The following is a 22776-nucleotide window of genomic DNA, read 5'->3' on the forward strand; positions in this document are numbered from 1 at the left end:
CCCCGCAAGCTATTTCACGGGAAGCTCTTGATGAAATATCTTATCATCTCTTAATGCTCTTAATATCTTATCCTCTCTTAATGCTCGGATAGTTCTATTCACAGTGGCAAATGGGCCGATTCACTACACCAGCAATTTTCTGTTGGGGCATTCTTTCAGCCATTAACACTATTTCAAGGCGTTCTTCCCTTGGCAATTTTCGAGGCATCTTTAACCGGCGATTCTTAGATACGTGGTTTTATATCAGCTCACGTGTCACACGTTCCAAAGCATCGTAAATTTCATTGGCTGTCAGCGCGGCTATATCAGCATTAGCGCTATCATGCTGTTCCACCTTGCTATCATCCTGAAGACACGCTACTTCAGAGCACATGAAAGAGCCATAGGTGGTCGAAATTCCCCGGAACCCTCCACTACGGCACCCTTAGCCTGTGTCGCTTTTGGGATATTAAATCCCATAAAACCAAACCAAGTTTGCGTAAACAGTCAGTTTCTTATCCGACAAAATGGCACTTAACGCTTTTCCCTTAACGATGCATGAAACCGGTTTTGTTTGCATCGCATCCATATGTTTTTTCTTCCTCAGGACACACGCAGATCTGACGCTCCGACACATCTTCAGTGCAGCGTGAACTCAACAGGAAGGCAAAGACTAAATTGTGAGAAGGCTCCGACTCACGCTGTCTGAAAATTAATGAATGGTAACTTGAACTACACCAACGCATTTCAGATTTATTTATTGCGCAACTTTTACAAACGTCATGAACCTGTGTTTCCTCTGGTTTTCCAATACACCATTGCTTTCGAGCGCCAGCTGTGATTATAAGCTCGAAAGGTGCGTGAGCTGGCGCACGCTATGGTTGGTTGCCGAGATATGCATACGGCAATAAATTTCATGGCACGCGTGAGAACGCAGCCACGAGCGAAACGTGGTGGAAAGGGACCTGCCAAGTGAGTATATTGCACCCGCAGAAGAAAAACAGAAATTTACCAGTGAAATCGACCCGCACCCCTTCAATCGTTTGCTGCTGCAAATATACCGTGTCCAACGCTTGGCGGCGCTGGCTTCAGTCGAAGCCGGTCAAGGCCACGCGGCGGAGCGTTCGAATTAACCGTGCTGACAACTGTAACACACACACACACACACACACACACACCACACGCACACGCACACGCACACGCACACACACACACACACACACACACACACAGACAGACAGACAGACAGGCGCGCGCACACGCACGCACGCACACACCTTGAACCCTCCACTGCAATGGTTTTTCGGTCACTATACCGTCATGTCTCTGTGTGTAAAGAGACGCGTTTCAAACGCATATTGAAATGCATTTTCTATATTACAAAGTCACTACTTGCCCGGAATTCAACACCGATAGTCAGTCAAGCAATAGCGTTTCATTCAGAGCCCATACATTACAGAAAACATTGCACAGCAAGTCAGCAACCCGAAGCAACTGTCTTCACGGCACGAGCTTATAGAGCATTACGCACCTTAGTCCGAAGCTACAAGATCCGTCATATAAACGTGTTCCGTAAGCGCTGTGAACACAAAAAATAGCAGCAGAAACAGTAAAATATGATAGCCACAGACGTTCCCTCGCTGATATGGGCTGCTTATGTATCTCTAATATGCTGCGAGTCTGGCAGCATGAACAGATGAAATGGCCGCATCTATATCCACGAAAACTAAAAATCCGAGCACTGCTCCCGCCGCCATGGACTTAAGGCGTTCCTACACAAACTGCTCAGGAGTTATTAACAACAGTCTTGGAATGCCGCTGCAATGCACAACAGTAAAGAAGGCACCGCCGCCTCATGTTATCTGTTGTTGTTTGGGTTTTCGCGGTAAATATAACATCTATAATTATTTATTTGCTCACGCTTTAGAAATTTCCATTTGGGGTAAATGCTGCGAAATGCTGACCCTCCTGTGTGTTTCCTTGTAGTGGCTGGACGCTGAAGCGCCTTCAAGGACCCAGTCCAGCTGTCGCTACTGGACTTCTAACTCTAACGTTTTTATTATCAATCGTAAGCGTTTCTTCTGGTTGGATAGCGTTGTCTTGTAACAGATGTTTTATTGTATTTATATTTTGCGCACTTGTACGGTGACTGACTTAATAGATTTTACAGCCTTGCTACATGCGAAATAACGTGCCAATGCTAGTTCATTACTATCATGTTTGGTACTCTTTTGTCATATCCGGCTTTTGGTCTAGTAACCAGCACATATTAACGAAAGTTGCGGCTCAGGTGTTCTCGGACAGCAAAAGGAACTTGCTATACAGGATGTCTTTTTTTAGACAATGCAGATTTTTTAATAAAAATCTTACGAGAGCAAGGCACCTGTCGTTCTCCCACACGAGCTTCACGTCGATGCGAAAATACTTAGCCGCAGGTAAAATGATAGTGTTGCGGTTATTGGACAAAAAATAGTCAATTTTTTAATGATTTATATCAGGGAAAGTATTTTTGTAACAAATTTGTAGTGGGTGACAATTAATGGCATAGCTATTCTTTAGGAATCACAAAGGTTGCACGTAGTTCGAGATATTATGCGTCATGGAATTTCAAGGGCAAAATCGAAATTGATCGCGCAAGGCGCGCACGAAGTGCGACCGTTCAGTTACGTCAGACCGGAACTACATGTTACAAGAGAGGGACGAAATTTGAATGAAGGCGCGCCGCGCCCTATGTTTTCGTGAAAAGCTGCAAGTCATCTCACTTCTCCGCGTATCGCCTTACTTTTGCGCGTAATGTTTGGTGCTTATACGTTTCTTTCGAACTGTGCACAAGAAAACCGCTATGTTACTCTTTTCTTAGTCTGGGAACCATAAAACTCAGGTGCCGCCACTGCGGCGCTTCTTCTTGCTGACAGGTAAAACGGGTTTTCGCGCTTCTTTATAGTTTAAGAAAGAAACAGATACGCACCACCCATCGCACGCAAACATTAGGCTGTCTTCTGGTGTATTTCAGAATGCTTGCCGATTGTTCTGACGAGATTCTGCTTCGGCACGCCTTCATTCAAATTTCGTCAATTCCCTGTCACGTGTCGTTCCGGTGTTCCGCCGAGCTTCGTGCGCGCAGGGCGCGATTTGTTTCATTTTCGCCCTTGAAACTTTTGGATGAATATCTCGAACCATGCGCAACTTTTGTGATTTCTAAAAAAATGGTATGCCATAAATTATCATGCACTGCAACTTCCTAATATAAACTGCACTCAAGTAAATAATTATAAATTAATTAACAAGTTCGTGTTAATTAGTTGCATCAACGTCATTTTAGCTCCGGGAAAGTACTTCCGCCTCGACATATATTTCAAGTGCGGAAACGACAGGAGCCTGATTGCCATTAAATTCAAAATCTCTATGGGCAAAAAAAACAGAAAACACCCAGCACAAAGGAGCAGCGTAGGAACCAGTGTTCGTGCCCTTAACTGCCTCTCTTTGTACCGCAGGAACATCGTCGCCACGGTGAATCTGTGCTGCCCGCTGGATCTTCGCCAAATCGCGCTGCGGGCGCGGAACGCCGAGTACAACCCGCGCAGATTTGCCGCCGTCATTATGCGCATACGGGAGCCCCGCACCACGGCACTATTGTTCCGATCAGGAAAAATTGTATGCACCGGGGCCAGAAGGTATTCATGCCCTTTCTTTTTCTGTTTCCTACACTGCCGTTTGTGGACGCCTCGCGTACTTCGGAACATGGTCTTCAGTCTTTCGTCTGTTATGTTGCTCTATCTTGCAATACTTGCTCTAGCCTAACTAATAACTGTGTCAATGGGGCCAGTTCGATGAGACTTTTAAACTATCAGACGTTACTTGGAGATATAATTTTACGTTGCGGAAAGAACATGAACATCGTGGATAATTGCGTATTTACGAGCTATGTACAAGTAATGAAATACCACATGAACCCGATGCCTGCGGCAGAGCGCTCCCAACCAGACTCCTCAAACAGTCTTCTTTCGTTCACCACTGTCTTCGTGTTTGGACCCACTTTTCGCTACACGGAAACTACACTCGCGGCTGCGAAGGAGCCATTTCGGCGCTAGCTTTCACAGCGGACTTCAGCCGACCGACATGCGCGGCTTCATGAGGATACGGGACACTAGTGGAGCAATATCGTAGTCAACATCGCCAAGCCGTCTGAGTATCGTGTGTGGCGACACACACTGCGCCTATTCCCGCGCAGCTTCCGCCTCGCTATCATTCGGCCCGGCGTAACACGGGTGGGGCCATATTCTCAGACGATCGCAAAAGGCGACAATCGCAAAAGTATCGCCTTTGGTGCTCGCTGATTGGCAGGGGCGTAGCCAGGAATTTTTTTCGGGGGGGTTCAACCATACTTTATGTATGTTCGTGCGTGCGTTTGTATGTGTGCGTGCCTATATACGCAAGCAAAACTGAAAAATTTCGGGGGGGGGGGTTTGAACCCCCCCAACCCCCCCCTTGGCTACGCCCCTGCTGATTGGCTATTGAGCAAAACCGGAAAAGTGAGGGCGCCATCTAGTATTTCCGTCGACGAGACGGTGCTCTACGGTGCTCCTGACATGCTTGGAATAAACGAACACACCTTATCACCGTGGGATGGCGGTGAAGTCTGGTATTTCAGTGACGTAGACGCGCGCTAGCTTCTAGTATTCAATCCTAGGTGGATGAGCGGAGCATTTTTTACGCTGAAGCATTCAGCGAGCATTACCTTGGGGCGTTTTCTGTACTCGTTCTTCGTCAGCGCCTGTTTTTTCGTGGTTTGAACGTTCCAGGAACATGAACCATGCGTAGCTCGCGTGGTTTATCGCACGCCGGCAACATCTTGAGATGTTGAGACGATGTCGCTACGGCGGCACACTACAGCTGAACCCTCTGGTACGCCTTATGATAAACTCTCAACGAAAATACATTTCACGCAAACTTGCATTCTTTAAATATTATACTGTGCATTGAACATTTCCACACCCAGTCAAAAAAATTCATGTGGTCCAATTGGAAAATTACCAATTGGCACCAACTGGTTTTCGACCAATTGGAATTTCGCCACCCATTGGAACGTACCAATTACATTCAATTGGTAAACCAGTTCATATCCAATTGGTAAACCATTTGGGTAGAGCTAGTGGTAATTGGTTGACCAGTTGATATAAACTGGGGCCCAATTGGTCAACCACTTGAACACGCGTGGTCATCCCATTGAAGTTAACCGGTGCCCAAATGGGTAACCAGTTAAAGTGAACTGGTGTTCAACTGGTAAACCAGTTAATCGTAAATGGTCACCCAATTGAAACTAGGCGGTGTTTAATTGGTTAACCAATTGAATAGATGTCATCCAATTGAAGCTAGCTGGTGCACAAATGGGTACCCAGTTTAAGAGAACTGGTGTCCAACTGGTCAGCCAGTTGAAGGTAGGTGGTGTTCAATTGGTTAACGAATTTAATAGATGTGGTAATCCAATTGAAGCTAACTGGTGTCCAAATGAGTAACCAGTTAAAGTGAACTGGTGTTCAACTGGCAATCCAGCTAATCGTAAATGGTCACCCAATTGAAACTAGGTGGTGTTCAACACGAAGAGCCTTTATTACACAACAGTTGTTCGGTGAAAACATCTCATACAGAGGGGGCCTAATAGTACAGCTCTACAATTCCTGCTACCAAGGGTATTCGTTGTCAAACTGTTGCCCGTTCTGCTTCAGCTTCAGGAAACGAGGTCACGGATATATTCCCGTTGCTTAGGGTTCTTTCTTTGTTCCGCGTTGCGTCAGCAATCAGACATGCTGTGTGAAAGAAAAATATGACAAGACGGTGAGGAAAATGAGCTACATGGCTATAGTACAGAGGTTAACACACTTGTCTAAAATGCTGTAACAGCACGCTGTTTCAGATAGCCCACGCTCGAGCATTCATCCTAAGCAGTCATGCACGCAAACGTCGTCAGTGCAGTCCAAAGCGCGCCGTTCAAGTGTTCTAGACAAGTGTGTTCACCTCTGCACGAAGGATGAAAATGTTCAATAAGGTGGTGCATCACATTGTAGATTGTATGAGCGGAAAACAGCAGGAATAGAAGGAAAGAACTTGACAGGACAGACGCTCAACTTCCAAATGCAGTTTATGGGAAATTTTTCTCACAAGTGCAGCCACCTTACCACAAGAAAGACAAGGCCAACAGGAAAGTTACTTATCCGAACTGTCGCCCTTTAACTATTTAGAAAGTGTATTTCTTTATCATTCAGCGCTACCGAGGGAGCACTGATGCACGTGGTTGTGTTCGCTTTAATCTGTACAGCTTCCCTGATTTCGGTGGTCAGTCTGTGTTTTGATTTGCTAAGAGCATTAGTGCTCGTAAACTACCGATCCCGCAATCTCTGCAGTGCAGATAAAGGTGCGTGCCACCTGCGAGAACCTTCCATGACAATGCATGTTCTCCGAGTCTGTCATTTAGACATCGGCCCGTCTGGGCGATGTATACTTTTCGGCAGCTCAACGAAACTGTACACGACCTCATCGGTACAGGGAACAAAGTGCGTGGCACGTGTTTTTGTGCAACCTTTCTGGTTCACATTTCCCTTTCTCTGATTTTTAACCATGGAGCACAGCTTGGCCAGTTTGCAGGGGGCTGTGAGCGCGACGTCAACCCCGTGCTTGCGACCAATCTTCTTCAAATTGTGCTACACAAAATGCACATAGAACATGACCACAATCTTTTCTGTTTTCCTTTTCTCCTGGGTGTTGGTAGTGTTTGTCCTCTTTAACAACGTGCCACCCACTGCAACTAGCAAACCGTCAGGGTAACCCGAGCTGAGCAGGCAACTCGCTTGCGGAAACTGTGTTTTATGTTATGCGGTAGTGCTGAATGATAAAGAAATACGCTTTCTAAATAGTTAAAGGGCGGCAGTTCGGATAAGTAACTTTCCTGTTGGCCTTGCCTCTTGTAATCTTTCCCTGGTGTTTTCCTCTAATGCAGTCTACAAGATGAAAATGTTAGCGATGTAACAAGACTAACCGCGTACAGTAGCTCCCACACGTCATGCTTGTTGCGCCCGTGTACATCCGCCGCAGTCGTGAGACAACACTAGTTAGGGTAGCGAACGAAATGTGCGAAAGCTGCTAATAATGCAACAATTGCAGAACTTCAAAAGTAAAATACTTACCTCGAGTGTAATGAAATCGGGCTGAATCCATGGACCGTTCCAAAATGAATATTTCAAAGACGCGGGATATAACATACGCCGGAGACCTGTGGCATGATATGTCCACAAAAAAGCCCGGTCGATCGCGATGACCATGCTGATGGCACTTGCCGCAACGCACGCACTGCACGCACTTATGAAAATTAAATTTTAAGATTATCGCATTTGGCAACAAACAGTACAAAATTTTGTAAGCAGGCATTGTTTTTTTGTTTTATAGGTTATTTTCACCTTATCTTACTGCTTCAAGTGCAACATTTTTGGAAGGGTTGTTAGAAACCAACGCTTGTTCAGCCGTTTTCTGTCGGTGTTGCGTTCTCGTGTCAGCGAAGTGCGGCGACTGTTCGCAAACTTCGCATCGTTGTAGAGTGCCTAGGCTTGCAGGTGGTATTTAATTGGTTGACCTATTGAATAGAAGTGGTCATCCAGTTGGAGCTAACGGGTTCCCAAATGGTTAACCAGTTGGTCACAAATGGTCATCCAATCGAAGCTAACTGGTGCCTAACTGGTGAGCCAGTTCAGTTAAACTGTCTTTCAACTGGTTAACCGGCTGCATATGGTCATCCAATTTATATATATATATATATATATATATATATATATATATATAATATTTATAAGAGCCTCACCTACCCTATTTCAGGGCGGCTATGTTAGTTACAAACAGATTGCAACTAAATATTTCAAACAATCAGTCTACTACAATTGGCAGTGCTTTTCCAATTCGAATGTGCACATCCAATTGGGAGGCCAATTGGAACGCACTGTTCCAATGGTTTTCCAATTGAAATTTGTGACACCAATTGGAAGAAGAAGCATTCCACTTGGGAGACCAAAGGGCCTTGGTCCTTGGTAACCTTTTCAATATTACCCTTTACTAAAAATGCACAAATTTACATTTAAAACAGAAGTTACAGGAATAACTTTCAGTACCGGTTCACAATATCGAGCGTTCTCACGCAAAAATAGAGGTTACGTTGTACAGTGCACGGTATACTGCTTACACAAAACGGCTTGCAGGAGATTTTATACGGCCAGCGCTCTGTGCCTCTTCTTTCCTTGGCTCTTCTTTCCTCGACACCTTCAGGAGCAGGGGCGTAGCCACGTTAGGGCACACCCGGGCCCGTGCCCCCCCCCCCCCCGAAATTTTTTTTTTGCCACAGCATACAGAGCAGAAAATGACACTCGACCACATCTGCCTGCTCGTCCCCACTACAGATCAAAGAGGTGCCCCCCCCCCCCCCCGAAAAAAATTTCTGCCTACGCCCCTGTTCGGGAGGTGTTACGCTCATCGCATGCTTTGATCAACCAGGTGTACCGCAGCAACGGAAGCACAGCCTTCCACTCTTTCGCACCTCTTGCTTCGCGTGCCTCGTGTTTTTTCCGCGCTTCCTTGTACGGTTTTAATACACCGTCTCTATACGCGCGCTAAGAAATGCCAACGTTTGAGGAAGGTGTCACATGGAAGGTGCTTCTCGGAACATACGTGATGGCCCATTGTAATAATTGAAGTAAATGGCTCTTATAGAACGTGACAGTTGCGGTGACCGAGGCCAAACGCGTCGCCTTCGCTCATTACAAGAGGGAGCCAAAAAAACATTCGCATATTCGAGGCGACTTGGAGTTAGCATGCACTACAGTAATGGTACTTAAACCGCGAGTATTATTAAAATGTGGTCGATTCCGTCAGTATCAATAAAGACCAGAGATTTTATAACAGTATCATGATATACGTGTCAGGCTATCCTCCTTTCGTCCAACTTCTATGCAGTTTAAGCATTATGTCGGCGTGAATAAGACACTAGAATTATTTTGCTCCTGCTGGTGCACTTTCATTGACTGTGTGATTCGTGCTTATCAAACTATGTGTTATGAGATAATAAGTACCAGTCGTCTATTTGTTGTAGGGCTATTTGCCATTTTGTTCACCTACAAAGGCGGTTTCAGCAAGGGAAACGTGGATACTGACAAAACATGAAGTTAGCAAAGCAGTGAAGCTGCTGAAGGCAGAAAAGAAGTGCGCGGAGAATTAACGTCGCTCCTCGCGGCGAAGAGTAGGCAAAATAGATATAAAAACCGCTCGCTATACGCCGCGTTCAAGGCGCATTCACACTTGAGAAGCGAAGAGAAAGCGAAAACGCCACATGAGCCGGAAAAGAGTGCTCCCTCGCGCCGAAAATGTTCGCATTTGTTCTGCTCCTCCTGCATGCCATCGCCGCCGCCGCCTTCGCCACTTCGAGAATGCATTCTATTTTGCCCGTTTCCTGAGCATTTAATTTCTTAATGCATGCAAAACACGGAAGAGAAATGGCTTTCACCTTTTCAAATTGTTGTTTCGGGAGATACCTCAGCAGAAACTACATAAGCGGGCACGCCAGCAGCAGCGGCGGCGGCGGATTCGCCCGGCTGTGTAAAAGCGAGATATGGGCGGCGGATTCGCCCGGCTGTGCAAAAGCGAGATATGTTGGGGCACGCCGACTCGCTGCTGCTTCACCTTCTGCGACTTCCCGTCTTCTCGGCAATCTTAATCCAAACCAGGCTCTCAAGGAACGCGTCCTTGTCGAGGCTGCGAGTTTTGCCGTGCTGCACGGGTAGTTTGCAATTGCGCCGATGCGAGACACCGCCGACGCCCTGGCCGCCATGTTGAATTTGCGGCCGGCCGTTGTTCACATCGCGGCATACGCTAATGCAGCCAAAGCACGGCTTCCCGTGAAGTGGAAAGGCGATCCGTTTTCGCGTGGCGGAACAATCGGTCTCGGACCGATTTTTTCGCATCGGGCTCGTCGCCTGGTTTTCCGACCGCTTAGGTGGCGGGGCGAGTGAATTTCCGGTGAGTTTTGCCGCTTTCGCCCCCTTCGAGGACAAGTGTGAACGCGCCTAAAGTCAGTTCTACGTACTTCTCGCAAAACCAAAGAAATACATGAAATAATCGCGTACTAAATAGCTGGCTGGTACGTGTGTGCTTATTATATATAAATGCTGAATCATATCATAAAATCACGCAGAAATGTAAATGTATGCATGCGCACAAAAACAATGCCAACAGCGCATATCAAGAGCCGGAATGCTATTTTTTCAAGAGATGCAAATTTGCTTAAACATCTACATAATTGGATCAAAAGAGGGTACTTGTTTAACGCAAATGGCACAACTCATAATTAAGAATATCTGTCAATCACCTGCTCTTCTTAATTATCGTTTTTGGGCCAGACCACACTTAAACGACACGATGCTTGTGGTCGAAAGTGTGACGTTATGATGCATGCAAGCTCTAAGCCAACTCCAAAGGACATTGTTTTGTGTTTTTTTCTTGCGATGAAGGAAGCGTACAACTGCCGTGCTCTATGCAGAAATCTACCAGAATTATTCCAAAGCTCCAGCGTGTGCATTCAGAAAAGAACGGGCCATATGGAATCCTCCGTGACAGTTCTCATCACTGTGTGTACATATTTGTACGCTACAAAATAAAGCCGCATAAAGAAGTACGAAAGATTAGGCATGCGCACAAAGAAGCACTAAAGGAAGAGCCACGCTTCCGTTGCTAGGCGACACTTGGCTGCGCCGATCATGCGCGTAGCGACTGGTCAGGAATGTGTCGCAGAAAGAATATTGAAAGATAAAACAGGCACATACCTTTTGTTAGGCGACACCTGGATTGGTGGAGCACGGGTAGACCAGTTATACTGAGTAGAGCCTCCTGCAAATAATAGGTGATCAGAGTCGTGCTTCTCCTTAAGCATACTCATGTGTGCGGTGTATCATAGCTGCTGGCACTCTGCGCATAAGCAGGACGATGAAACCCAGAGGGCAGACAAAAAGAGGGTGATTGTCACTCCTTTACTTTTGTCGCTCAGGTTGTGCGTGGAATGTCTGCATTTTTGTAATTCTGCTAACTCAGTCAAACCACTAACACAGACCACCAGTATGTATAACAATACACGGCTACTCCTCCGGCTTTCTCCTTTGCTGAAATCCAAATGCGCTTTCTTCATTTTGTTCAGGTGATATGTTTTTAATGGTTCAACAGGCAACTCTGTTTGAAAAACGGAAAGCTCTGCCCACGATATCACACCTAATTGCATGTTAAAACTAGTCTTTTTTTTTTCGTGGGTGCAAAACATGAAACTGAGCTAAAACAGCTTTTGCAATATAAGAGCAATGTTCGATTTTCCTCAGCATGCGCTGTAGAACACGGCTTGTGAAGGCGCACAACACTGTAAATAAACGAAAGGTTAATTTAAAGAAAACTTCAAAAAGAGGACCAAATCAAGCATTGTACAAAACTGCTGTGCATAAGGAATTGTCTGGAAAAAAATGCACAATTCAAAGAGAAGTCATATTTTATCGCTTTCATGCCTTCAAAGTAGAAGACGTTAAAGTTAGCGTGATAGTCATTATTACACACAAGTTTATTGATTACCTTTATGAATATTGATTCAGGGACTTGTCTAGATGACAGAAGGCCGCCGGTACACAAAGCGTTTCTCCTTGCTTTCCCCTGTGGTTAGAACAAATTTTTAGAAGCAGGTGGTCTGGATCTGCAGTCAAGCGCACGCACAGTCATGTTTCGGGATCTGCCCGCACAATCATGCTTCATCACTCACTATGTCAGTTGCGGTTTTCGCAATCTTCTTGCTGGGCAGTGCATCCTAAAAGGAGAGAACCATTATTTTACACCATCGCAAGGGCTACTGCCATACTGCACACAACTGCTGATAACATTAAATGTGACTCTTATTTACGCCCCCCCCCCCCCAAAAAAAAATAAATGGGTGTCACTTGACCGATACGTAAGCGCTTCTAAAATTGAGCATCCTCTCCAGTACCTTTATCGGAAATCAAAAATTCTCAATTGAAAACGCACGTTAAGCCCACATGTAATTTACCTCTGTTAAGCACGAGAGTCGGCAATACAATAATGTAAGTGACAGTTTAGTAGCAGAAACACGACACCAGGTGATTAGAAACAGAAATGTTACAATGAACATTTTTCAGTGACCATACTTAGCATTTCACGTGGAGCTTGAATATGTATGTACGTACCTAATAGTTTTCCTCGAGGGTTAAATTCATAACCTCGGCTGCACTTAACAGAAGGGCAGTTCATGACGTCGGCTGCACCGAACGTAAGACATATCGGCGTCTGCAAGTTTTCAAGCTGCCTGATTGGAGATGCTCACAGCATGCCTTGGGTGGGATGTATGCTCTAAACAGTTTAAACACAAAGCACTGAATATGGTAAATAATATTCATCTGCGCTGCATACGTACCTTTAAACATTCTGGCTTTGACATTTACATAACATGTATACCGATTCCTCTTTGCTATCCACAATGACATGTTGCTTCAGCCTAGAACGGAACAAGAACAAAAAAAAAGTTACGTTATTGCGAGAGAACAAAGTCTTATCGCCAAAGAACTAAGAACATCGAAAGACATACCAACCACACTGACCATGTCCTCCTTGGGACTCCAACTTTGCATGATTGCTGGCATTCATGTTATATGAAAAATCATTACGCCATAGCGTATCGCTTATTGCGTAACATCCAATTCTCAATTAGACGTAATCGAGCGACGCAGATCAGATACTGGCGATGACAATGCATTGCGTAAAAGCATGAGATTATTTTTCGGATACGACCCACCTCTTACGATAGCGTAAGCATGAGCATGATTTCAGGTAATCTTTATTTTGAATGCCTTACATTGTGATCTGTATGAGTGCAACTATGGAATGAGAATGACTATAGCATATTGCCACATGCGCTTCTTTTGCTATGTTTATGTAACTGGTCCGTTACACGTATAATCACTGTCTTGAGCAAACCGCGCCCGAATGTACCAAAACCTTGCAGATTATTTCGGAATCTTCTTATAGGCTTGAGTGCGCAAACGCGAACAGGTGAGATTATTCTCGAACTAACGCGGCCACCAGCGATAAGGCTCGAATGTTCGATGGCGCATGTATAAATGCCGACACGCCTTATCGCTGAGCAGTTTATCGACGGCCGACACCCTGTTCGCCGCTATAAGTCTACAGCGTGTATTGCTGTAGTTTGGTTTTCATTTTCCGGCCACAAGTTCGGCCAAAATAAACAGTTTCATCTTGAACACGCTGACTGCTGACTTCGTCGACGTCACGACCCCGTGATATCTGGTGGAAGTGCTGGGTATCGATCCCAGTACCTCTCGCAGATGTCACGAGGTCATGACGTCTGACGAACTATTGTTCTTGGGCCATGTCATTAGAAAGTATGGAGTTCGCCCGGACCCGCGGAAAACAGGTGCCATTGCTGCCTTCCCGCCGCCCACCTACAAGAAGGCTGTACGCCGATTTCCAGGTTTGTGCGCCTATTTTCAGCCGTTTCGTCAAGGAATTTTCACAGATTGCCGAGGCACTGATGCAACTAACGAAGTCCGACGTCAAATTCAGGTGGAAAACGGCGCAAGTTCAAGCTTTTCAGTAATTGAAAGGACGCCTGCAGAAGCCTTCGATACTTGCTTATTTCGACGAATACGCCGATACGGAAATCCACACCAATGAAAGTAGCGTAGGACTCGTCGCCGTCCTTTTGTAGAAGAGAGACTGACTGAGAAGAGAGCCACTCGCTATCAAAGGCAGAAATCAACTATTCCACAAGAGAAAAGGAGTGCCTGGTGTTACGAGTGGCGTCGGTGGCCGACGCGGACCCAGGGGGTAGCGTGGAACTGAGCGGCGGGAGTTGAACCGCAGGCCCAGGGATGTGCACAACAGCAGGAGGCCGAGGCAGAGAGACCAGCGTTGACGAAAACTTAACAGACGTTTATTTACTACATCGTAGAGGACAGGATCGTCAGAACGACATCTAGTTCGATCGATCCGTCCCGAGCAGACGCTCTGCTGCTCCTTAAATACGCTTCATTTCCAAGATAGAGAAACTCCTTAACTAGAAATGTCCAATCACAAACGTGCATGCTTTTGAAGGGTCCGTCCCTCCAACACATAGGTCACCGCCCCCAGGATCGCAAGCCAGGGACCACTGCACTCTACTCTCCACGTCCGACCAGTTCCGAAGAAAGCGGGCGGCAATGCCACTTCGGGGAACTGAAAACTTTTGACGAACAAAGGCACCAGCTTCCACCAAAACACACTCGTTGCAAACACGCGTTCCACGGAGGACACCCGGCTGAAGGACTTGATTGCAGTCACCCTTGCAACATACAGCCGGCATTCCTCGCCTACTGGAGAGGCCCGCGCGTAGCTGCCACCTTTCAGCCGAAGCGCCCAGGTGTAGGTGACCCCGGCGGCAGGCCGAGACCTAGACGTACAAAGGTTAACCACCTTTGTGGAGAGAGGTCGATGAAAACAATGCTGGTGTGCTGAAGCCGTGCACACCCCGATGCTGCTCTGCTGCATTCCTCTGCCACCTCCGGTAATCTGGAACATCTGGTAGCGTCGTCCAAATTTGGAGAAAAGTTCCCGCTCTCTTGGCCAACATTCTTTCTTGAAAGACCGCACATGTGTCAACCACGCGAGAACCACAACCGCCAAGCAGGCAAGCGCCCACACTCACCCTGAGAACCATCAGGCTTTTACTTCAAGCAAAATGACCTGTTCTCAATTACAATAGCAGCAGCAATTCCAACAACCCAACCTGAAATAGGCTGCTCAAATCCACAAAGACATGTCGTGATGAAGCACAACCACAAAAAAAAAACAATTGTAAACCTGTCACATAAAAAAGTGAAGCTAAATACACAAGCCAGAGTACCCGATGGCATCAAGTTCCCTAGAAACAACGACTTTTAAAACTACTCTTATTTAATTACACGAAGAACAACCAAGAACACAGGTTTCACATCAATGCTCCTTAAAGCCTACAGAAGCTATCCGTGCGTATTCTTTACGCTTACTCAAAACATAGCCGCTATTACCTACTTGAGACACTTCCTGACGCACTTGCGAACTCTTTCACAATTAGCGGTCGTACAAATCTTCACTCACGACTAAGGTAACTCATTTTACGCAGTTCTCAAGTGGGCCACTGCTTCTTCACAAGCTACTCTTAATATGGCGCCCACAACGATTTCGCAGAATGCTTATCGGCTCAATAAAAGAAAAACATGCATCGCTTAAAATACCAAAAGTAAAAACTGCTTATCTAAACAAACTCGTCGCCAGAGATAACAGAACAACACTACTTAAAATCTAAAATGATCTTGCCAAAAAAATCACAGCATATCCACGGAGTGAATGATGATGAGTGGGCGAAGCTGCGGAGGTTCATCGGTAAACCGTGAATCTTCCGTGAATTCTGCCCAGTACATCATCACCGACGTGAGATCGGGCGCGTTTATACTAAAGGTTCGATGAGTTATGACGACTTGCAGCTCACTTTAATTTTACATGTACGCTGTGAATTTTCATTGTTTAGAAAACCATTGCTTTAGAAAAATCTGGCGTCTTTCGTTAAGCAGCTGGCGTCTTTTCGTTTTGCTTTAGAAACATCTGGCGTTCTTTCGTTTTGCTTTTACAAAACATCTGGCGTCTTTCGTTGGTTTATTTCATCAATCAACGGCGTTTTGAACAAAATTTTTATTGTTTAATCACGCACAGAAGAAATCTCACCAGGCACAACCTTGGAGGTAAACAATGGCTGCTAATGGGAATGAGAGACAGAAGAAGTCGGGCTTTTAGCTAACACTTACACTTCTACTTCTACTAACGTTTCCTACTGGAACATGCCAATGGCTGCTAATGGGGAATGAGAGACAGAAGAATTTGGCTTTTAATTAACGCACACGCTGCGAATTTTTTATTGTTCAACAACGCACAGGAAAAATCTCCCACGGGCACCACCTTGGAGGTCAAAGCGTAAGACTTGTTACGGACTACGACGACGACGACGACTACGAGGGACGAACGGGTGCCGCCTTAACCCTTTCAGCCCTGGATTTTTTATTTTGGCCGGAGACATTTTTTGTGCGTGTTTACCTAATAGTTAGGACCTCAGAAGACCAAAAACGAAAAATTGAGCCAGTGGTGCAAGTATTTATGGAATAATTAGCATGGAATCAAATTAGGTCATTAGGGCTCGGCGGCCGTGAAATTAGGAAAATGGCTTCTTTATTACTGCTACTCACTAGAGTACACAGAATGTGAACCACGTCTCATTTTTGAGCGTGATACTTCTTGAAACAGCTTCTGTACGACGTCCCGAAAACGGCGCTTAGCCGCCTCACCTGACCCGCCTCGGCGTCACCCATGACTTCGGTCAGGCTTTTTCTTCTTTGTGGCTCCCAGCTCCGCAAATATGTCGCAACTTTGGTGTCAATCACAGCGGGGATCATTGAGGAAGTATTTTCCCAAGAATGAGCAGTTTTGCTTTCATTTTCAAAGTGCTAGGGGAACTTTTGTGCGGTGTCGTCAATTGACGACGCCAGGGCCGAAAGGGTTAAGGAGCTTCGCCCCTAAAAACCTCTCGACAAAATTTGTAACCGTCTCCGACAAGCTTCGTACTCGTGGCGGTCTTGGCGGCCTTCCAGATCGCCAGAGACCCCAATGAGGGCGCGCCATTAGCTGTACTTCTCCGTCACGCCTCATTCGGGAATTCAGACTGCTTCCTTCACAAAGGCGAATGGGACGCCAGAAACGCGGGGGAAAGAGTGGGAATCACCTCTTTTTGTTTGCTCTCGCTCGGCGCTCTGGTCCTCCTGCCCTGCGTCTAGGAATACCTCGACATGGTTGTCCCCGCAAACTTCTACCTGTCGAAGGCACCCTCTGTCGTTGAGATACGCATCGTTCTCCCCCGCTTCCCCTTCTTCGCCGCTTGGACCTTACTGCGCGCTCCGAATGGCGTTTCCCTGAACTGCCCGATGACCTGTCCTCTTCCTTTCTGCGCTGCGGCGGTCGCTTGCACCCGACTGTACGCCTCAAAGGGCGTTTTTTCAAACTTCCCGCTCCCCTGTCCCGTGTTTCTCTCTGCCGTGTACCACCTGTCTCAACACCTCGCGGCGCCGCACGAGTCCACTTTTTTTCTTTTGCGGCGGCGTTTGCGAAAATTTCCCTGATTACGGTGGACATCACACTGGGTTGCGACATCGGGATTTTCACAGCTCGCGGGTGCTGGTGCGCCATTTTCTCTATTGCTTAGGTCATTCGACTTCTCCGCTTCTTTGCACTGTCGGGCCATTTCATCTGTGCTCTCATTTGCAAAACTTAAAACTCGGCCCTTCTCGATAGTACCGCTCTCTACCCTCTCACACTCTGGTGTATTTCCTCCGCTATCAAAAGGAACTTTTCTAGAGAGGCGCATGTCACAACCGTCTCGCCCAGCACCCTCTACTCGCCGTTCACTGTCACCGCGACGCCTCTCACTGTGTCCGATGCGGCCACGTCTGGTCGCACGCGACAGGAAAACTAGTCGTCGCAGTTTACGAGGCAAGGGCTGCGACGCGATCGAACTGCGGAAGCCCTCAGCGACGCCCATCGAACGTGATAGACGTGTTTGTAGACGGTGTTCGTGCATCTGGCCCTTATCGACACTGCAGCCGCCGTATTGGTTACGGACGCATAGCTTAGCCGAATACTGCGAAAAGTGACGACGCCACTTTCCGGGCTCTCCCTCCGTACAGCCAGCGCCTAAAGTATTCACCCTACAGCGGTGTTCATAGCCCGCGTCAATATTCAGGGTGCTCTGTACACCGTCGAATTTAACATAATTCCTGCATGCTCTCACGACGTCATCCCCGGATGGGATTTTCTCTGCCGCCACGACGCCTTCATTCATTGCGCACCAGCCGAAATAGACCTGTCACCATCCTCTAATGTGACGGCGGAAGACAGTCCATCGGCTGCGAGCAAGGTACTCATTAAAGACGACATCAAAGTACCTGCAAACTCGTCAACGGCGGTGTCAGTCTACTGCGCCAGTCTATCCGACACCGTTGCACTCCTCTCGCCATATAACTGTACTTGCACGAGGAGAGGCTTGCTGGTGCCTTTCGCGACCGTTCAAGTCATTCAGGGCAGCACCTCTATTTTTGTCATCAACCCCTCCCCGTACAGTGTTACGTTGGTGCGAGGGGAATGTCTCGGCAGCGTGGAAACCCTCGAAGACGCACAAATTATGGACGAACCCGATGACACGCACGGCCGCAGTTCCAGTACGCTCAGTGCTGTTTCGACGTCTGGTTCATCACCCGCTGACGTGTTTGGTTCTTCCATAGCTGACAACCTTACGCAGGTCCAGCGTTCCCAGCTTCTGGAGCTGTTGGAAGAATTTCACTCTTACTTCGATGTCGCACAAACTTCTCTCGGCCGCACGTTGGCCGTTACGCACGGCATCGACACTGGCGCCCAACCACCACTGCGGCAACGTCCACATCGCGTACCTCCCACAGAACGCCGTGTAATCACCGAACAAGTCGACGACATGCTTCGACGCGATGTTATTCGACCCTCTAACAGCCCCTGGGCGTCTCCTGTCGTTCTTGTTACGAAGAAGGACGGTTCTGTGCGGTTCTGTGTGGACTACAGACGACTCAACAAGATCAGTCGTAAGGACGTGTATCCACTGCCGCGAATAGACGACGCGATTGACAGCCTGCAAGGCACCGAATTCTTTTCATCTCTCGATTTGCGCTCAGGGTACTGGCAAGTACCTATAGCTGATGACGCTCGACCGAAGACCGCCTTTGTCACGCCCGACGGCCTTTACGATTTCAACGTCATGCCGTTTGGGCTGTGTAATGCGCCCGCCACCTTTGAGTGCATGATGGATACCGTTCTGCGCAACCAGAAATGGCACATGTGCTTGTGCTACCTCGACGACGTCCTCGTTTTTGCTTCGGACTTCTCCACCCATCTTCAACGCCTACGGCATGTTTTGACGCGTATGAGCGACGCCGGTCTGCAACTGAATCTAAAGAAGTGCCGATTTGCAGCACGGCAGCTGGCAATCCTCGGCTACGTCGTGTCCAAGGACGGAATTCCTCCCCATACAGCCAAACTTCGAGCCGCGACCGAGTTCCCCAAAACTATGTCCGTCAAGGAACTGCGCAGTTTCGTAGGAATGTGTTCCTACTTTCGGCGCTTCATTCGAAATTTCGCGACTACCATATCGCCACTGACGAAGCTCCTCGGATGCAACGGTTCCCTCCATTCATGGTCGTCAGCATGCGACAACGCTTTCGCAAAGCTCCGTCGTTTGTTAACGTCGCCTCCCATACAACGCCACTACGACCCTACGGCTCCTACAGAGGTCCACACAGACGCTAGCGGTGCTGGCCTTGGCGCTGTCCTTGCGCAGCGCAAACCAGGGTTCCCTGAATATGTCGTGGCATATGCAAGTCGTACGCTTTCTAAAGCCGAGACCAATTACACTGTCACCGAAAAGGAATGCCTGGCGATCATCTGGGCCCTTACGAAATTCCGACCTTATTTGTATGGTCGCCCATTTGATGTCATCACCGCTATGCTGGTTGTCGTCATTGAAGGATCCCTCAGGCCGCCTCGCCCGCTGGGCACTTCACCTACAGGACTACGATATCCGCGTGCTGTACCGCAACGGACGCCAGCATGCTGAGGCAGACGCACTCTCGCGCTCCCCCTTGCCTGACGACAATACCCATAGCTCAGTGTCTCACAATGCCGTTTCTTCCATCGACATTCACACCATCGCTACTGAACAGCGCAAGGATCACTGGATTGCCTCATTGATAGATTTGCTGACTGATCCATCGGCAACACAATGCAATCGCGCGTAGCATCCTCAAGCCCACCATTTCGCCGTTCGCGACGACCTCCTCCAGCGACGCAATTACGGCGACGGCCGCCAGTGGCTACTCGTAATACCCCGCAGTCTGCGTTCTGACATATGCGAGTCGTTCCACTCTGATCTGCAGTGTGTTCGCTCTGGGGTATCGAAAACCTACCACCGCATTCGCCAACGCTACTTTTGGCGAGGGATGTACCGCTACGTGCAGAAGTTCGTTCGCTCCTGCATCGATTGTCAGCGCCGCAAAACTTCAATGCACCTGTCGCCGACAGGTCTGCACCCTCTACCTTGCCCTGACCGGCCGTATGGGCGCGTTGGCATAGACTTGTATGGACCATTTCCTCTAACGTCGGCTGGTAACCGCTGGGCCATCGTCTCTGTTGACTACCTTACGCGATACGCCGAAACTGCCGCCCTCCCAGCGGCTACAGCGCGCGATGTTGCCTCCTTCCTGCTGCACCGATTCATGCTGCGCCACGGTCCACCCCAGGAGTTGCTCAGTGATCGAGGTCGTGTCTTCTTGTCGGAAATCGTCGAAGCCATTCTCAAAGAGTGCAACGTTGTTCACCGGAAAACTACTGCTTACCACCCGCAGATGAATGGCTTCACCGAACACTTCAAGCGAACGCTCAGCGACATGCTCTCGATGTACGTCGCCGCCGATCACACCAATAGACCGATCTCACCGCGAGTTGCACTACGCCACCGCTGCCGCAGTGCATGTACTCGGTACGTTCAGCTGCATATGGCTGGTGCATCGGCGAGCTGCATTATCGAGCTTTCGGGGCCGTATTTGGATGAATCGCGGTGGTTGGGTTCACGTGCTGCATGCTGGGATGCTACAACACTAACCTGAAGCAAAAGGACTCGGATTTTACGTGTTTTCAAAGGATGCCAAGCTGCGACAGGAATGTGTGCGACAGTCAACGAAGTCGGACGGAGCGGCAACTACCGCGCACTTTCAATATTGTTCACCGTGTTTGTGAATTGTGTGTGTAATGCATGGTAATTTAGCAACAATCTATTGCGTCATAACAAGCATTCTGCGCTACTGATGTGCCGGTCAGCGACAGCAAAACTTCATACAACGTGTGCTCGATCCCCTCGTCGGGGCGATCGCCGCCAGCGGCGACAGGTTGGATACAACGTGTTTTCCGGGCAAAACAGGGATCGCTTAAACACATAGGATACAGCGACACCTAAACCGACCTTTCATCAAAAGCGATCACGACTGTGAAGTGTCTAGCGTGCACGATACCTGTGATACAAGCCAATCTTATGTTTACTGCTCGCGCCATGGAGTGCATGGCGAAAATTCGACCGTGCCGGCGTCGCAGCCAACTTCGCCGCCGGGATTTCTCTATTCTTCTCAAAATGTGATATTATCGCGAACGCAGCGTAAAGCAGCAACAGCGGTAGCAAAGCTTAGCTTCTTATATAAGCGTAGGCGGCGCTTAACGTACGTATACATGCAGCTTCGAAGCAGTATAGGCCTAGCGACGATATCGGCGCCGAGCAATCAGCTGAGGCTGCCGCCGCCGGCCTGAGCGGGCTACTGCTCATCCGCCACATTGTGTGTCGCCAAAACCTCTTACTTACTCATCCATCCCTTGTGCAGCAAGAAATATTTTGCCGTTCACAAGATTTCCGTGACGTTAAACTTTTGCAAACGGCATGCCGCCAGTCGTCGCCCCGCGGACGCGCTTCTAACCTGCTTCACGGTGATTATCTCATATTCATTTACGTTTAACGCATCACTGTGCTCCAAGTCCTCCGCTGACAACACAGTGTACGTACATTGAAAGTACTGCTTGAACAAAAAATAAGTGCAAAAAGCTTTCTTTTTTTTTCGTCCCGTCGGTTTGTTTTTTTTTTCCGTCTTCGTAGTCGCGGAGAGCTCTACGTTTGGGCAACTTATTTTCCGTACACTGTAACTTGTATCGCTCGCGTGCTGACGTTCACTAAAGATTTTTGCTCTCATGACGGCAGGAACATGATTTCTCGTCTTTATTTTTTTTACCTAAAACTTATTCAGCGAAGCGACGCGCGCCCATCAACACGGAGACCGACCTGCTAACATGTAAACGTTGTCTACTGTTCTTTTTTTTTCCCCTTAAAGCTAGGATATGCAGTGTAACCTGAAGTAAAATAACATACATGAGAGGTCCGGACACAGTTTAACATAGCGTTCAATTGTCTTCTGTGCCGAGGATTCATGCCAAACGACAATATACCTGAAGCACGCAGCAAGCAGCCGCACCAGCAGAGCTCAGAGTACTCCAACTAAGATGGCGGCAGTGCCGCTGTCGGAAACTCGCGCATGCGCAGATCATCTGGTGAGATCGGTCTATTGGGATGCCATTCTGCCTTTCGTCACCTACTCCTATAATACCGCCCCTCAGAGCGCTACTGGTTTCTCACCCTTTTTCTTATTGTACGGCAGGCACCCGTCCCACACAATCGACACAATTTTTCCATACAAGCCGGATCCGTCTGAGTGTGTGCCTATTTCTGCTACAGCCAGACTTGCTGAGGAGTGTCGGGAGCTTGCCAAGACTTTACTACGCATGACCAAGAGCGGCAGAAGAGCATTCGCGGTGACACCACCACTTCTGCGTACACGTTCCTCCCTGGAGCGCTCGTCTGGCTCTCTGTCCCTACCACTGCAACTGGCCTTTCTTCCAAACTGCTGCCCAAGTACGACCGCCCCTACCGTGTCGTCGAACGCACATTCCCGGTCAACTACCTGACCGAAACCATCTTCGGACATGCGCCGTCGAGGGTGCGACGTTGTCAACGTGGAGCGCCTGAAGCCC

General features: G+C 47.9%; 1 protein-coding gene across 1 annotated transcript in view; it reads left to right on the forward strand.

Moving 5' to 3' along the window:
- The first annotated feature begins 3384 nt into the window (after positions 1 to 3384).
- LOC119389854 (uncharacterized) overlaps positions 3385 to 22776 on the forward strand; it is a 126232-nt gene continuing 106840 nt past the window's right edge. Inside the window, exon 1 of the mRNA XM_037657259.2 lies at positions 3385 to 3653. Coding sequence (XP_037513187.2) covers positions 3385 to 3653 — 269 coding nt within the window. The remainder of the gene's footprint in view (positions 3654 to 22776) is intronic.

The sequence above is a fragment of the Rhipicephalus sanguineus genome, chromosome 1 (assembly GCF_013339695.2).
Source record: "Rhipicephalus sanguineus isolate Rsan-2018 chromosome 1, BIME_Rsan_1.4, whole genome shotgun sequence".
NCBI classification, from domain to species: Eukaryota; Metazoa; Arthropoda; class Arachnida; order Ixodida; family Ixodidae; genus Rhipicephalus; species Rhipicephalus sanguineus.